We start from the raw sequence: 18,432 nt of genomic DNA on the forward strand, positions 1-18,432 counted from the left end.
ACAGATAGCTGTTGTAAAAGGACACACTCTGGACACAACAACCTCCTGGGAACAGTTTTATATTAAAAGGTAATGTGTGGGTTCACACTGAGAACAATTCACGCTGCCATCAAAGGCCAAAGCGTTCTTCCCTCACAAATTAGGCTTTTCAGCATTAGTGATAAAAACACTTTGCACTTTTACAGCTCTTTTCATCTAGCAATCTGGATGGTTATGAGGATAAGCCAAGTCACCTTATTAGAAAAAAATGACTTTCAGTTGCTACAGCTCATAATGGATTCCTGTGCCATAAACACAACAATCAGAATGGCTAAGCAATAGATGTTTTTCACTAATATACATTTCTTTTGAAGCACCTTTGCCTTACATACAGGCATACAGATGCTGTTTTTCCACATTACTATTACCAATCCTCTAAGGGTATGTCTACACTACCACCCTAGTTCGAACTAGGGTGGTAATGTAGGCATACCGCACTTGCAAATGAAGCCCGGGATTTGAATTTCCCGGGCTTCATTTGCATAAGCCGGCCAGCGCCATTTTTAAATGCCATTTTTAAGTGGAACGAGGTATACAGATAGTTCGGAATGGCTTGCTAGTCCGCACTATCTAGCCCGTGCCGCGTGTAGCCGCGCGGCACGGAGTTCGAACAAGCCGGCATTTAAAAATGGCGCCGTCCGGCTTATGCAAATGAAGCCCGGGAAATTCAAATCCCGGGCTTCATTTGCAAGTGCGGTATGCCTACATTACCCCGCTAGTTCGAACTAGCGGGGTAGTGTAGACATACCCTAAGTTAGTATTGCTTTGCTCTACTTTGCTTCTTGCTCCTTTGCCTTTCATTTTAGAAGTTTTTGATCTGAAATACTGTTAGCAAGTCTTACTCCTTTGGTTGTTCATAAGGATTGTCTTAAGTTTCAGTTGCCTTTGTAGCTATTACCGTACATTTTTTCAACAATCAGCCTTGCCTTGATCTTAATTATTTACTATTTGTAGTGCAGAAACTCTCAAGGGGTCCAGTCAAAATTAATACCTCATTGTTCTCTGTACAAACCTAAAAAAGAAAAATTTACCTGTGCTCAAGTAGCAAAATCCACAGATTCTAACTTTCAGTCTTAAACTAACTTGGAGCACTGTAGACAAACCTATCAGCCACTGGAACCAGACTAGTCTCCCCTTCTGGACAGCTCACCAGTTTAAATAAATTAAGATTTCATCCATCTTAACTTCAGTGATTTAAGAACTATTACAAACCCAACAAACTTATTGTACAGTTAAGAGAACAAGTTATTTAGTTCATCAAGGATAAGACACAGCTGTGTTCTCTGGTAATAGAAGAGTGTTGAAATATATATGTTTACCAAAATCTAAGATATCCAACCACCAAACAGTGTGTTTGTTTTGAGTTCTATACTTTGTCATCAAGCCACAGGCATACAGATGCTGTTTTTCCACATTGCTATTATCAATCCTTCGAAGTTAGTATTGCTTTGTTCTACTCTGCTTTGCCTCTTGCTTCCCACACTTCTAATCTACTTGTTATAGTTGACAGAATTCCATGCGTTTTTTTCACCCAAACTTGTTTCCAGACATTTGTAGCCAGATTACAATAGTCCAGGATCCAGACTTGTGAGCTGAATGGGGCCAGAGACTGACATCCAAGAGGGGTGAGTATGTTTATTTTACCACCTCATTAGGCTAGGGATGGAAGTCTCTCTTTCCCCTCAGACACATCCTGGTTCTGTTCCAAATTTAAGACAGAGAGAAACATGGACGTGTGTGAATCAAGCATAAGGGTCAGGCCTAAAGGGTACCCATAGGAAAGGGGGAACCAGTAAAAGAGGGCTGTGTACTGTTTAAGCTAAGGGGTATGTTACGGAGGCACTGGACAAACCACCAGGGAGAAATTGAGCCATATGTTAAGCCCAGGATTGGCTGGGTACGCAAGGCGGCAGGCAGTGCAAACTGGTGGTCCCAATTCCTCATTGTACGTGACATTGCAAGTCTTGATGGAAGCCCCACATCAGGCACATGACGTATATAACCTTGATTAATACAAGTCCCAAATAGGCTGGCAAGGGTATAAGACCACAGTGGTAAAGGGGGAAGACGCACATCCCCAATAAGACTGGAGGGAGAGGTAGAGGGATAGGGAGAGGGAGAGGGAGAATTATACAAGCTGTATACAGAAGGGGGAGATACACATTCCCCAAAAGGGCTGACAACTGATCCGTGGGACTTGAGAACATGAGATCCAAGGGGGAGATGCACATCCCCATAAGGCTGACCTAAGTGGAGATTGAGACCATATGGTCAGCAGTCAGGGTTATTGAACCCTGACGCACAAGGGGAAGGTGAAAGCCGACCCAAAAAGGAATATTTTGGAGTACAAGTTCACAAACCCCAGCAGGCATCAATTTTAAAAACAAAGTATGCCACAGCTGGAGCAAAGGAAGAGGTGGTCAAATGGTGAAATAATCAGGAAGGCAATAAAATAGACAAAGCAGTAATAGTGATGCTGGAGGTCCTCAAATTAAAAGAGCAGAAAAATATGATAATAATAATAATAATAATAATAATAATAATTAGAACAACAGTAAAAGCAAGGCTATCCAGATATATGGTTTACTCATACAAGTAAAATCAGGAAAATGAGAGATTGGAAAGGTTGTTAAAAACCTGGAAAAAATAAAGCAATGTCCCCTGTTGTTAAACAACAAACTGCAAGCACTTTTACAATGCCTAAAGAGTGGGGACAGAAATAGACAAAGGTAGCCCTGGCAAGTTTAAAGATAAAATGGGGTTCATTGCATTGCAACCACAATCATACGAGGGGCAAGCCAAAAGGGAACTAAAATTAGTGCCCCATTCTTCCCTTCCTTCAAGATCCTTTAAGGGTCTTAAAATATATAACATATAATACTAAAAATTGCTAGTAAAAACAAATTGGGCACATTGGTGCAAAATTCAGGAAAAACCCCTCATGAAAAAGAAAAGAAAAAAGGTATACTATATATTTGAAACAAATATTGCAAGAGTTTAAGCACAGCCCATGGTCTGACAATACCATGCAGACCTTTTAAGCAAATTGATGAAATATGTATTGGTTTCCAAACCCTTAATTTCAATCAAATAAAATACTACTGTTGTCTGACTTACGAAAAACCTGTACTAATAAGTTTATTATTAGCTGACTGTAGAAATAAACATTTGGATTTACCCAGTGAAAGGAACCAGAAGATATGGGGGCTAGTTAAAAAGCCCACCCTTCTTATTAAACTAATAATGGACAAAACCTGTGTCCCTGAAAAAGAACTATTCAGCAGAAAAGCAGGCTAAGGTACATAGACAATTGAAAGGAAATAAGCATGTGAAAGAGAGGGGAGATAAGAGGCTTGGGCCCTGTGTGGGTATAGTAGAAGAATAAGGAAAACACTAATACAGGCGTTGGAAAGTTAAATTACTGGGAATGAGGATAGTTTTCATTTGAGGAAGAAAGCAAGTGACTGAAGGTACGAGGAGGTGAGGAGTTGATTCTGTGGAGTGCTGGAGAAATTAAGCAATTGTCCTACTGTATTAAAGAAAACCTGTTATAAAAGAAAAAAAAACCTTCTTGTTTCTTTGGGAAAATTTGCTAAATGGAAATTAAGGGATTCTATTAAACTTAATTAGTCAAATGCATGACAGAGAATGCATTGCAAATCTGTTTGGTAGGTTTCAAATGAATTAGTTTTATTTTGTCTTGGATAATGCCCTATCACCTAAAATTGCAAATTGATAAGACACATTGTACCAGACACAAATGCTTGTCTTGGGGCATTTAACCCTTGAGGTGGTTCTAAGAAAAATTGTTTATTTTACATAAAACACCTCATACACTTCAAAAAAAAGCTACAATAGGTGTGTGTTCTTGCTGTGTGCTTTAAAAGCAGAACTCTGAAATTTCGCTCTCTTTCTTTCTTTGGGCTGCTCCTAACTTTGAATCTGAAGGCAAGTGTGTGTGAATGCCTGGCTGTTAATAAACAGTTTGAATCTTCTATAAATAATACTAAAATGATAAAAAGGGCCTGTTATTCAAAATTTCCAAGAGGATAATAACACACTGTCCTGCAGTAAACTGGCCAAATAAAAGATATGGAATATATAGCAAAATATTCATAAGCCCCTAATTGAAAGAAATCTAATATTAATGTTACTGTTAACATGGAAATAAATTTAGTACTAATGCTGCACAAGATACTCTCTCAGAAAGAGAAAGCCATTTAGGCTTCCTGGAATGGTAACTGGTAAACACCTTGTGCTAAGGAAAATCACTATAGCAGTATATACCGTTACTACCTGTAAATAAATGTGAAGCTTCACAACAGACAGACTAAAAACCTCCTTTAACTTAATCATTGAGCAGGGAAGTAATATACCCAATCCCTCAGAAGCTGGTTTCCAATAAAAGCATAAGTAATTTTTGGGTAACAGCAGGCTAATTAAAAAAAATTCAACAAAATACTTGTAAAAGTAAATAGGACAAGAGATATAATGTGCCACCCCCGTGGGGTAAGAAAATGTTCTTTTATCTTTCAGAACCTCAGAAAGCACTGGTGTCAGCTGAAAAGCAGCTGAAGAAAAAAACATGGTTCCACTGTCATGACATACGTGTGTTTTGTGTTCTAAGATTGTTTTCTCTGTATTGCCAATATTGTTGTTGTGTATTGTCTTTTAAATGAAAGACCATTCTAAGTAAAGCAGTAGCATGAGCTAGAAAAAGGAAACTGTTCAGCAAGAGAAAGGGAAAGAAAAAGGATTGGGCCAAATCAAACAGCAGTTATAGGAAAACTCAGTGAAAGGACAATAGTTTACTGTAGTAATTGTTTAAGGTAGGTAAATGCTAACAATGTCTCCACAGGTGAACAAAAATAAACTGGAAGGTAACCATTCCTGTTGCAGCTCCTGCTTCTCCTATGAAGCCTGACGAAGGGAGCAAGGAATGTGCCATGCAAAGGACTGGGAGAGGGTTACCAATCCCCTTCCACCGGGTTTGCTTTGCTTTATTTGCCACACTAAGGAAATATTTAGCCTTTGCAGAATTTACACACTAACCATGAAGGGGTTGGCCAGAGGTAACAATAAATATGAAAATGAAGCACGGGCAAGCAGGACATCAGAAAATTTGAGTAAATCCATACACCGATGCCCACAACAATGGGGAAATGAGTAACCTCACCATTGTAATAACAGCCGACTGCCCATCTCCCACTGGTGCCAGGTGCCCAAAGCCTAGAAAGCCTCAAGAATACCTGGAGAGAATTATGTAATTGCACGGGATTCCCCATCCTCAATAAAAGACATTTTTAAGCAATGCTTCCGGTCCTCACCTCGGTAATGTTTTACACCTACTGGGTCAAAGTGCACACCCCGTCCGAAGGGGGTAAATAAGCAATGTGAATGGGTGGGGTCCCATATGGGAAAGATTACCAGCCTAACAAACTAAATTGAACACTGCCTCACTCACCAGTGGCAGGAATTAGTTGATAACATTACGGGGTGGTTTGGTGCTGGTAACTCAGTCAGCCACTCCTATGCCCTAGCATATCAGGCAGAGAAACACAACCATATTGAATGAAGAATAGAAAATGTAGTAATATCAAATGCCCGTGGAGAACTGGATACTAGCAAGGCTGATGGGTTAATCTTAAACAACCTAAAAGATTTATCAAGCTCTGTGTCCACCTTGCTAGACGTAACCAAGTACTTGGACCAGAAATTAATCAAACCAGAAATTAATCAGATTATTGATAAATGGTACCAAATAAAGGAGCTGGAAGATAAATGTTAAAGGATGGGGCAAGCTCCAGCTATCACCGCACAAGTTATTGTAACAGACTTCTTGAATGGCCAAGTCCACCCAGCTCTTATGGAAGCGGTAAGACCCCAACACCCCTCCGTGGGAATGGGGAAACAGAGAATCCATGAGTATTCAAAGGCCAATATGAACAGGCTATAGCATAGTCTTTAACCTTCGAGCACCATTGGGCATCCCTCATATACAATGGGCTAGAATGGTAGCCTCCCTGCCTGTGAAGAGGAAGGGCCTAATCACTAATAGAGGGTATGGCATATTTGAAGATCTCTGGTGGCACTTTGTAATCCAGTGAACATTGCACCCACTCCAACAAGGAAATTCTATGTACATGTCCATATAATGTTTTAACGAATCAGTCTAGGTTCAAGGAGACCATAACTGAGAAATTAATGCTTACAGAGCTGGTCCAAATGAACGGTACCTACTGGTGTGTGACTGCCCAGAACCACTCCAATGAGTTAAATGGAATGCCCTGCCCCTCAATACACCTATCTGTGTGCATAATGGTCCCTCGATTAGCAACCCTGACCATCGATGGAACGCGGCTGTATCATATTCCGCCAATGACGGGTAACCTAGCAAGGGATCCAGGGTGGCACTACGGCAGTAAGTAGTGAGAGGAGGGTCTATTGACCTTGCAGGCAGAAATCAAGGAGTTGGTAGCCGAAGCCCAGAGATGCATTCAGAAAGGCCAACAGAGGTACACTCAGATAGGGGAAACCGTGAACCAAGCTAATGCCAAGTACCCAAAGGCCCTGAACCAGGCAGTGGAGGTTAAAGCTATGATCATGGGCAGCACCATCTCAGGGAATGAGATACCCTGGGAATGTATTTGGGTGTTTTGCCAAATTATGTGGGTGTATCGATTATAACATTCCTACTGGTACCGGTGTTCTACCGACGGTTCCAGAGTAAGCTAAAACATTAAATTATTGTATTTAACCTGGCGGGTTTATGAACCCTAAGGTTAAGAGGAGGGACTGTAGGATGAAAATTTCTGAGGCAGACTATGATATTTTGTTAAGAACATCTATTCTATTCTAAATTGGAGTCTGGGACTAGCACACACACAGTACTTAATGGCTACCCCATACATACATACGTAGCCCAGAAGACAGGACATGACACATGCAATGGTGCTAGGAAACTGTTAAGTACTCCTAATGTCTCTGCTTTAATCCCCAGATGGACCACATCCTGCAGAGATACCTTCTTGAAGCTGAGTGACAGAGATGCAGCCATGTTAGTCTGGTGTAGCTGAAACAAAAGACAGGACTATGTAGCACTTTAAAGACTAACAAGATGGTTTATTAGGTGATGAGCTTTAGTTGTCCAGACCCACTTCAAAGTTCATCACCTAATAAACCATCTGGTTAGTCTTTAAAGTGCTACATAGTCCTGTCTTTTGCTTCTTGAAGCTGACAGACATATCACCACTTGACTGAATTGATGTCTGCTTTGCTTAAATACTTGTTTTACTGGAAACACTATGTAACTTTATATTATTGCTCTTACCTTGCCTTACTATTAGCATCTATCCAGGATCTTCCCCCTTCCAACACTCTGATCTGCCCATTGAGCATCCTATATAATTAGTTGTAACCTATTGTTTGGCAGGTGTTCACTGAGCTCAAACAAGTGACGTGACACTCCACCCAGCGCTGTGTGTAATAAACTTCTGCTTGCTTCACATATGATGTCCAGATTCTATTCCTTCACTAACATTTTCAGACATTGTTACTAACATTTGAAGTGAAAACTGGTATTTCCACCAACCTCTAGCATCAATTTCTCCTCTAACATTCAGTAAGCAGATTAATAAGCCAGTCTCTCATCCCCCCACAAAATTGTTTAATGAGGCATATATGCTTTGGGGTTTGTCATAAAGGGCTGCACAAAAATGTTGCAAGTAGAAATTCATCTTTCAGGATGGCAAAACTATGATTAAGATTTTTATTTAACAAATACAAGGCTTTAAGTTGCCTTTCAAGAAAACAAATATGCTGGCCACTATCGTCTTGCTCAGATTTTTTAAATGGTTATAATAGTCACTGATTAAACTTTTATTTTAGTAGTAAAAGAATGATGGTACAAAAGACACAATAGCAACTACACAATTTTCTGCTTTGAAAGGCTGATGCATCTCCTAGGAGGCCAGAAAGTTTAGCCAGTCATTCTGAGGTTGTCCAATTGCTCAGGTGAGAAAATTTAACAAGGGCATACTCCAGGGAGGTTTAAGAGACAGCACTACAATTTTTAAAAAGGCCAAAGTGGAAGGAACGACAACCTATATTCTATTGCTCTGAGAAATCATCTCTGTTTAATCTTAACCAATGAGCATATTTAGCTTTTTAAATGTGTGTGAAGAAAGAGTATAATTATCTCCGCAAAATGTAAGAATTAACAACCCACTTTTATTACAGCTAAGTGTTCTGTTTCCAATTACTAGTGGGAGAAGGAAATATTTTCCAGAATCATCACCCTTGCTTGATTAAATCTGCAAAAATATTAGTGATGAGGAAAAATCCCTATGGGAAAAAACAAACTTACAAAGGCATTTCAAAAATAGATTATACTTCAATGAATTAATGAAAGACAATTACTCTTCAGCAATCAAGCCCCAAAAGTTTGCTCATTTTTGTTAATTATATATAGCAATTATTTTATTTTGCAGTTAATTTCCTACTTGTGCTATTTCCAAATATTATTGTTACCAATGTGAAAAAACAATTGGCTAGTTAAGGCATGGCATACACCTTTGCCACATTTATATGCAGGATCCCATACTCTATATAATCAGACTTCATAGACAGCACACCATAGCAGCATAAAAGAACAAAAGCCATCTATGTATCCAATAGCATGGGTAAGTCAACTAGAGACAGAGGTGAAAGGGTTTACAGGATCTGCATATCTCAGTGGTCCCCAAACTATATGGGCCAGCATAGATGGCAACTTCACAAAATGGTAGAGTTACAAAGCCCTTTTATGAAGCCAACCTGCCCCACGCAGGAGTCATAGGAGCAAAACAAAAGATCGGGCCTTGCACCAAGCAGGAAATGCACTGGGGGTTTATATTTAAATAGTCTTCCTGATCTTGCCATTATCAAAAAAGCAGTTTACTTTAAGGAAACAAAACTAATAGATTCTTGCAACATACAACAAAAAAATAAACTTAATATTTTTACCATTACATCACCCGATTCTTCACTATATTCATCTTGTTTAGTGACATTTGAAAAAGAGCGTAAAGCTCCCGTAAGACGAGGTAAAGCCATCTGTTACTCATTCAGTGATCCATAGGATGAGAAATTAAAATCACAATGCAACGTGCAGAGATCTAAGAAAGAACAAAAAGAACAAATGACTCTTTGCAATACTTTAAAAACAAATTAGGTAGATACAAAATTAATCTTGAGCATCTAGAACTATGTTATGGACTTCATGGAAGTAAGCAAAAGCAGGGTCTTTTCTTTGACAAACTTACAACAGAGATTATGTCTACACTACATCCATCTTTTGAAAGAGGGATGTAAATTAGACATACCGAAATTGCAAATGAAGCAGGGATTTGAATTTCCTCATGCTTCATTTGCATAATCGCATCACGGCGTTTTTCCGAAAAATGCTATTTCAAAAGTGAAACTGCGGTCTAGACGCGGTTCTTTCAAAAAGAAAAGCCCTTTTCGAAAGATCCTGTACTCCTCAAAAAATGAGATTTACAGGATCTTTCGAAAAGGGCTTTTGTTTTAGAAAGAACTGCGTCTAGACCTCGGTTTCACTTTCGAAATTTCGCGGTTTCACTTGCGATTATGGAAATGAAGCATAAAAAACTGCAAATGAAGCCAGGATTTGAATTTCAATATGTCTGATTTACATCCCTCTTTCGAAAGAGGGGTGTAGTTTAGATGTATCCATAGACTCAGAACCCAAGCAAAGATCCCAAAAAGGCAAAAAACAAATGTGAAGAAAGAAATAGGGGAAAATAAAGGGATGGGAACTAAAAGGACAATAAAATAAAATAATGTGATGGGGATAAAGAAGGTTAACAGCTAAGCATAGGTTTACCGGAATACTTACTGGCTAACCAGTTAGGCAGACCTTGCCCAAACTCCAGTGGATGGCTAGCTGTGCCAGGCAAGAGAAGCCACAGCTAGAGTGGGCTGAGGCTACAAGGTAGGCAGGTGGTACCCCAACCCTGTATGTGCAGCCTGAATACTTTACATCTTAGTTTTTAAATGCATGTGATTTTACCTTTGAAAAAATGTGAACAAGGTGAGGGGAAGGGAGCCACAAAAACAGATTACATTCTTAACTATGATCAGCACCAGGCAGGAAACCTTTCAGACTTTGTTGGTTTAAGGATAAGCCTTCATGGCAAGACTGATCCATAATTTTTAAAGTGTTTATCCTTAAACAAAAATGAAATATATTCCATGTTCCAAATTCCGATAAATTTCATTACAGGTGGGTGAAATTTTCATCTTTATATCCCAGCTGATGATATAATTTCACTACCACTTCAGCCTTTTCTTCAATCAAATAACAGACCTACTTTCCTCCTCTGTCCCTACTCATGTGTCCAGGCTATGGACAAGTGTATTTTGATTCCAATGTATTTCTGAGCCATGGAAGGCAAACTATTTGACTAGCATGGACAAATACATACAAGTGTATTTTTAAAAAAAATATTAAATATGCATATTTAAATATCAGCATGAGTGAAACTTGAAGGTAAATTATGGTAAATTCACTTCTTTACTCACTAATGAAGAACAACTTCTAAATGTAAAATTACACCATAGAATAAGTGAAAAGCAAGGCAATTCACAGATACAGTTAAGACTACTTCAACTCATTCCCACTTGTCCTGTTGTGCTAGCCACTGCAAAACAGAACATGTGATATCCTAAAGTGATTTTGAGCCAAGAACAGAAAATAAGTGATTATGCTAGAAGACAAGCCTTTTGTTTACACTTCTGTGGTATTTTCGGATAAATTTGAAGTTAAATCTTCCGAATATTTGGATTGCGCTGTATTTAAATTTTTTTTTCGAATTGTCGTTTGGCCACTTGAAGACCAGAGTTTCCCCAGTAGCAAGTTTTTCAGATGAAAATGTAATCAAGTTAGCCTACAATAAAAATGCCCTTAAAATAATAAGTGATAGTAGCATGAAGTGGAGAGTCTGACTTCAGCACTTTTATTGAATTCTTCATTGTCTTATTTGTGTATCTCAACATTAAGATTAACTGAAAGTTGTTTTAAATATTTGTCTATAATCTTTGCATTTATAAATCTTTGAGGATTTTACATTACAGGTCGGGCCAATGCTAGAACACTAATTACATTCTTTGTATGCAGTCACAAATGCATGTTAAAGACAGGGGTAAAAAACAGAGTTAGTTAACAAGCTGTTAATATCCTATTAAGCAAGTGGTCATTTGGAGCAAACAAATCATATATACTGCATTTTCTTAGTTAATATGAAGCCATTTCAAAAATCAAAAGAAAATCAAAATTAAATAAATGAAATTTTTATAAATAGAAATATCAAAACTAAAAGTAATTTAAAAATTTATTGTTTTGAGCTAAAAGCACAAGACAAATTTTTCAAACATTAAAGTTACCTCATTCTATTCTTTACAACAAGAAAAAGAAAAGGAATTAAGTCCATCAGGATGTGCCATAGATTCACGAAAAAGGATTTTTAAAAAAAAAGACGAATCTATACATAGAAAATATTCTCATTTTAATTTGATATAGCAATTCAGAGAAATATACAAGACAGAAAATCCTAAGGTTTAAAACATGTTATATTAGAGATTATAAACTCCAGGAAAAGAGGAAGTTTTGAAAGAATATCGATAACTAATTTCATGACATACATTCTATGTGTTTAGTTAAAAATATCAAGTGACCCATCACATTTCATTTGGCTTCTTCCTTCTCATTTTCAACAAAGACCCAAATAAATGACAGCAATACATTAAGTATCCATTTACAATACACCTCAGATTTTTCAATTACTCTTAAGATAAATAAATACATGAGCAAAATCCCTTACACCCAACCCAAGTGCCATTAATGTAAATAATGCACAGAAATGCAGCACATGGCATTAAAGTGGGAAAGTTTCTGGTAAAAATTGTTCAATAAGAGCTTGCATGGTACTCTAAGAATCAATAGTAAAATCAATCCACAATACCACAGTCATTAGATATTTTCAAATTTTATCCTTTATTGAAGATGACATATGACCTTCAACATAAATAGATTTAGTAACATGCCATGCAACTGCCAGACATTCGTCTTCTGCACAAGAGAAATACCCTTTAAAAACTACAGTGGATTTTCTTAATTTATTTACAATGAAGGTTGTTCTAAGATATTATTCATCTTCGTCCAAGACATAGTCAGTACATAAACAAGAAACTTCCAAGTAAACCAGGTGTCATTCAGGAAGAAATGTTAATCGCTCAACATATCACAGTCATCATCAAAACAATGCTTCAGGGCAGAGTTAATACGCACTTTATTGTAGATTTCAGGTAACTGAACTGCATGAAATCCTTGTGGTTACACAACTATTCGATAGTGCTCAGAGGCGGGGCTGGCACCCAGTGCACTCCCAGCCGCACTCCTGGGGAGTCCCTTGCCACCCGGCACTGCAGCTTCTGTATCAAAGGCAGCAGAGCAGGGTGGCCAGGGGAACCTATATTTAAAAAAAGAAAGATACAGAGGCAGCCATGCAGGGTTGCAGCAGAAGCTGTCCATGGGGGGTCCGAGCTTCCCAGGGACAGAGGCTGCTCTGTGGGATACACAGCAGCCTCTGTCTGCGGGGAGCTGAGACCCCCAGTGGACAGGGGCTCCTACCATGAAGCAACCTTTGCCCGCAGTGGATCCAGGCTCGCGGTGGACAGAGGCTGCTCTTCATTCTGCGGAGGCAGCCTCCATTGGATGCATAGCTGCCTCTCTCTGTGAGGCACTCAGGCCTGCTGCAAACAGAGGCTGCTTAATGGCAGCCTCTCCTGCCCCCATGCCCAACTGCTGCCTCTGATACAGGCACTGTGGAGCCAATAACAGGGGGGAGGAAAAAAAATCAGCTTTTAAGACAACTCCCCCAGCACCGGCTTCTGCTCCTTCCCCCCGTTGCTGCCTCTGATATAGAGGCAGCTAAAGAGAGGAATGGGTGTTGTTGACACATTGTCATCCCTAGTGTTTATCTATATCTTGTTAGAAGTTAACAATAGTTAACCAAATAGTTCCTGTCTATGACTGTATTCTGTTAATTCAGAAACCATAAGAAAATACTGATATTTAGATGAAATTTGGGTGTCATGTCACTGTCTAAATGTTTCTTTAAAGTTTGTGGTTAACTGTTCATAAACTGCTTAATGGGTAATATTTACATGTGTCAAGGCTGTTCCCCACTCTGACACTTCAAGTGCAGAAGGTGGGGCGGGGGGACTTGAAAATACCTTGCCACTAAAGGCATCTTAAAAAATCCTACATCATACAGTTCCACACTGCCACCATCCAAATGCAGAAACTTTAAGAACCTAGGAAGACACACTGGGGAATTTCATTTTGTGGGGTAACCCCTCACCCCCCAAACTCTTTAGCCCTCTCTGAAGAAACCTTGAAAAACTGGATGCCTTATTTAAAAATAAGCTATTTTGAAATAGCTTATTCCAAAATAACGCGTCTACACAAAATGCATTTCAAAATAGCATTTTGTTATTTCGAAATAGCGCGTCCATACCAAGTGGATGCTAAATCGCATTTAAGGCTGGCCAGAACCAGGTCCGGCAGGGCATCAGGACAGGAGTGTCTTTGTGTGGCTGCTGCCTGAGGATATCTGAGGCCGGTGCTTAAAGGGACCCCTTCCCCAGGACAGCCGGTTCTCAGGTTTCCCTGCTTGCTTGTCTACCTCGATGAGGGACAGCAAAGCATTTTGTCTCTGCGTGCTCTGCTTGCCCTCACTTGGGACACCACAACACTCTGCAACATGGAGCCAGAGCTTCCCCCGGGCACTCAGGTACTTCTCTTGGATGTGTTGCTGCATGTCTGGCTGCACTTTCTGCAGGCTGCCATCTGGGAGGTCCATCGGGGGGCTGTCAGTATCCAGGAGGCCCTGCGGGAGAGCTTCCACCCTGACGCGCACTAACAGTCTTCCTGGTCTGCCCCACTAGGGGCTTTTGCCTCATTCCTCCCTCACGTCCTTCCACTTATCCCTCCCCCCCCATCCCCCTTCTTGATGTAAAATAAAATACGTTTTTTCATAAACACAAACTGTCTTTATTTAACAAAACTGGGGCAGGGAGGGAATGAATCTCTGGTGAGACTGGGGAAAGGAGGCAGAAGAGACAAGGAGAGAGGATGGGAGAGGGGAGGGGGAAACCTGGGAGGAGGGAGCTGGAAGGGGGAAGCAAGGGGAAGGGAAAGCTCAGGGTCTCACCAGACCAACTTGATTTTCATGCAAACCTGCTCCTGGGTTCGCATGTGGCCTTTGGTGGACAAGTTTGCACCTATGCTGCCATAGACAGTGGCGTTCCTCCCTCTAGTGCAGAGATCATGGCTGTTGGGGGCAACCCCCCCAAACCTGAATAAGGTCCATGATCTCCACCCTGAACCAGGAAGGCGCCTGCCTTCTCTGGGCACTGGCAGGCTCCTGGGAGGGGCAGACTCCTCCTGGGGAGCGGTGGAGGGTGTCAGCCAATGGTCAGGACAGCGTGTGTGTGTGTGTGTGTGTGTGTGTGTGTGTGTGTGTGTGTGTGTGTGTGTGTGTTACACCCGAGTCTTCAACTGCTGGGACGCAAGGTCCCATCATAGCGGGCAGCCTAGGAGGCGGAAGGGTGCCCCGAGAAGTTTAACGTCCGCGTCTTTGACCGCTAGGATCGGCATCTCTTTGCAGAGGGCAGCCAACAGGCTGACAGATGCCCCAGAGTTTATAGAAAGAGCTTATTACATCTCAGATTTTAACTGCTAGGATACAGGATCCCTTCGCAGCGGGCAGCCTAGGGAAGGCTGAGAGATGCCCCTACGGATCTGTCCCCTGGATGCAACATGATCCAAACGCCCACACTCTCCCTATACCTCTCCCTTATGACCGGCTGAAGTTCTTTTAAATTGTGCTTGGTTCAGTTACAGCAACTGAAGGAGTCAGGTTAAAGCTTAAACAGTTACAGGTTTATTAAAGAAGCTTATAAATCATATGGTTACAATGGCTATTGCTCGGTTTCTTAACTGCTAGCAAATATAGATCTTAAAAATGGTTATAAAGAAAATAAAGATAGAAAATAGAAATAATGGTACCAAGTGACAGCTTAAGCTTTAAAGAGCTGTAAATCTATGTGTACACTTAAGACAAAGGACCACACCCAGGTACAATTTTTAAGGGAACTGTGTTTTTTACCTCAGGTAACAAATAAGACATTGTGGAAGCTGTTTTGTCACTGAATTGGTAAACTGAAGCATTAGAATAATCCCCAGTTCTGGGGACTGTCTGCCCCATTCTTCACTCATTCGGGCAAACTGCATGGCTCCCCTAGACCAGCATTTTTCAAACTCTGGGTCACAGCTTGTAAGGGCAAGCTGCTAACCGGTTGCAAGAGGTTTTGTTTTGCTGTGCCTCCATAGTTAAGGGCAATTGCAGCACCTGTTGGCCCACAGATCACCACTGCTAGCCACCAGGAGCTGCAGGACACCACTTCCCACAGCTCCCACTGACCACAAACAGAAATCCACAGCCAACAGGAGCTGAGATTGCCCTTACCTGTGGAGACACAAATCAACCTCATAGCCAGCTAGTAGCTTGAAAACCCCTGCCCTAGAACCTAGTTACAAGCAGGGATGTAAAAGAGGAGACAATTAGTCAAAACTACCTGACAAGCCTAGGTTTATCGGATAGTTGAGTGGACTACTCACATTCCCCCCACCCCGCTCTGCCTCTATATCAGAGGAAACAAGGGGGAAATAGTAGCAGGAGACAGTGCTGGGGGGGAGCCAGCTTAAAAGACATTTCCCCCCAGCACCGGCTCTGCAGTGCCACTTGCACCCCCCTCTCGAGGTGCTGCCTCTATAAGAAGCAGCAATTGGGGGGGGGGGCAGTTAGGGGAGGCTGCTCCAGCAGCAGCACCTGTCCATGGGAGTGTCACAGCAGGGAGTTGGGATCCTCTGCTCAGGACAGGAGCTTCTGTGGCAAATCAGCCCCTGACCTCAGACAGTCCCAGACACTGCGAAGAGAAGCTGCTCCAGCAGCAGCTCCTATTTGTGGGGGGGGTCCCAGCTCCCAGCTGGGATCCCCAATGGACAGGGGCTGCTTGACCCACTGCAAGCCAGGACTGAGCAAGCCTGGTTCAGTCCTGGCTCGTGCAGGGTCTGGGAGCTATCCCCGTTGCAGCTCTGCAGTTTAAATGTAGGAGATGGGCTGGCTACCTGCACACCCAGCTCTTACTACATTTAAACTACAGAGCCACAGCGGGGCTAACTCTTTCTGAGCGCCTTTCCTTATTGACTAATCGTATAGTTGATACAAATTGTAACAACTACATAATTGCCCAGTTACCTGCCTCTTAACATCCTTAGTTACATGATCATTTCTTTAAAGATGAAAATAATGAACCTAGTTCTATGTAATACAGAAATGATACCTTTGTCTCGCTCTGATACAGGGTCATTACAATTTTAAAAATCATTATTGGGATATAAATCATTAGGATGTAAATGTGCAGCTGTTCTGAGGAAGAGATTTCCTGTATGGAGACAGCATCAAGTGGAAGAAAGGAAAAGTCCATCAGAGTATCACTCAAAGGGAAAAAGTATTACCTCAAAGCAAGTAATTCCATTCTACCTTCCAATTACTTGCTCAGCATAAAATGGATATTTGAATGAGAACAAAAGGAAGTAGCAACAGATAGATATAAAACCTGCTGATTGCAAACAATTTCCAAGTGGAAAATTGCTAAATTTTTGAGTAAGCTAGGAGTGTCTAACCAATGTTATTTATGGTAATTACACTTCATTCTAGCCATGAATTAGTTAATTTTGTAATGCTGTAATCCAATGAAAGGAAGTAAACTATGTTAGTTTGAAAATCATTTTATTTCAAATATATCCTAACTACCGGGAGGGGTTTTTAGACAAGGCCAATCATAAGCTTGTTTAAATGACAACCACTCCACACATTTCACATTAAATAGCAAAACACCTGCTTTATGGGGACAATGTCTGGTCATTTCCTATGACTCAGAATGAAACCAGTGACTACTGAGTAAAAAATGCTTTGTATCTTTTCCTACCACCAGTACTCTGTGCTTATCAGTCATCTTGCTGCCCTTGATATTTCTTAAAATTATACTCCTCACAGTATTAAGATGGTATGTATGTAATTATGTATGTTCTGAGATTGGACCATGTGTCAAGTTCTAAGTATGTATCATAGTCAGTAACTTATATCCGTGGAATGATGGTTCAGTCCAGAAAACAACCTACATTAAATGTGGTAGGTTGAATAAAGCAACTAGATACTATGACAAAAATGAATCATGTCTTCCCATTTGTTTCCCACCTGAGTTCAGTCTGAAGGTTCACCTTTTCTGAGTGATGATATGTTAGGGGAGCCCAAGGCATGGAACAGGCACAACTTTTAAAAACAGGTTATTGTAAAGCAGGGATACGGAACCTAAGTCCCATGGCCTGCCAGGGTCTCCATCCTGCCCCTTTCCATCCAGACCCCCCATTCCCCACCCTTACACTGTTACCCAGCAACCCACTCCCACACATTTTGGCCCCATCCCAGAGACTAAGGTGATGCCACAAACCCTACTAGTCCCAGCCCCCCAGAAAAGTTAATTTAGGCCTCACAGAGAAGTCCTGAGCCTCGGCGCTCCTCTCCCTGTGGAGCTGGAGTGCGAGAGAAGAAAGATGAGTGTCTCTCTTGTTATTTTTCTGCTCTCTCAGTTGGGGGCCATGTTTGTGATGGGTTTTCCCCTCTCCTTTTTACTTAGGGGCCAGATCAATGTGGTTTGGGGTATGGGGTTTTTTTTGTTTTTGTTTTTTTTTTGGCTGCTTTCTCCTTCTACATGAAACCTTGGTTCTTTCACAAAGTTCCTGTGTAAGTTTGGGATAGCTCCAGGGGATCCAATCTAGCTCCCTTTAACTTCAATAGGATTGTATTTAAATTTAAATTAATGCCCTTAATTATATATACAGGCAGTCCCCGAGTTACGCGGATCTGTCAACTCTGCAGACCAGGGGGACGGGGAACAAAGCAGAGCAAAGCCACGGAGCCCGAGGGCAGCAGGACAGCCACAGTGAGTCTGGGCTGTCCCGCTGCCCCCGTGCTCCATGGCTTTGCTCCGGACACCTGTGGCACAGCAGCTGAGGCGCTGCCAGTTGGTCCCGTAGCGCCGCTCTGGGCGCTACTGGACCAACCGGGCAGCACCCCAGCTGTTCTGCCCCAGGCGTCCTGATTCAGCCACTGCTGGTCAGATTCAGCAGCAGCTGAATCAGGACGCCTGGGGCAGAGCAGCTTGGGTGCTACTGGGTTGGTCCAGTAGCGCCGAGGAGCGGCGGCG

The 18,432-nt window shown here is 41.4% G+C and overlaps 1 protein-coding gene across 2 annotated transcripts in view; it reads right to left on the bottom strand.

The window, feature by feature from the left end:
• ASCC3 (activating signal cointegrator 1 complex subunit 3) overlaps positions 1 to 18,432 on the bottom strand; it is a 410,940-nt gene that overhangs the window by 376,759 nt on the left and 15,749 nt on the right. For both annotated transcript variants that reach the window (XM_006118439.3, XM_075923934.2), the window contains exon 2: positions 9,043 to 9,194. In XM_006118439.3, the coding sequence (XP_006118501.3) occupies positions 9,043 to 9,132 (90 nt within the window). In that variant the 5' untranslated portion in view covers positions 9,133 to 9,194. The remainder of the gene's footprint in view (positions 1 to 9,042; positions 9,195 to 18,432) is intronic.

Source organism: Pelodiscus sinensis, chromosome 3, assembly GCF_052426305.1.
Source record: "Pelodiscus sinensis isolate ZL-2025 chromosome 3, ASM5242630v1, whole genome shotgun sequence".
Taxonomy (NCBI): Eukaryota; Metazoa; Chordata; order Testudines; family Trionychidae; genus Pelodiscus; species Pelodiscus sinensis.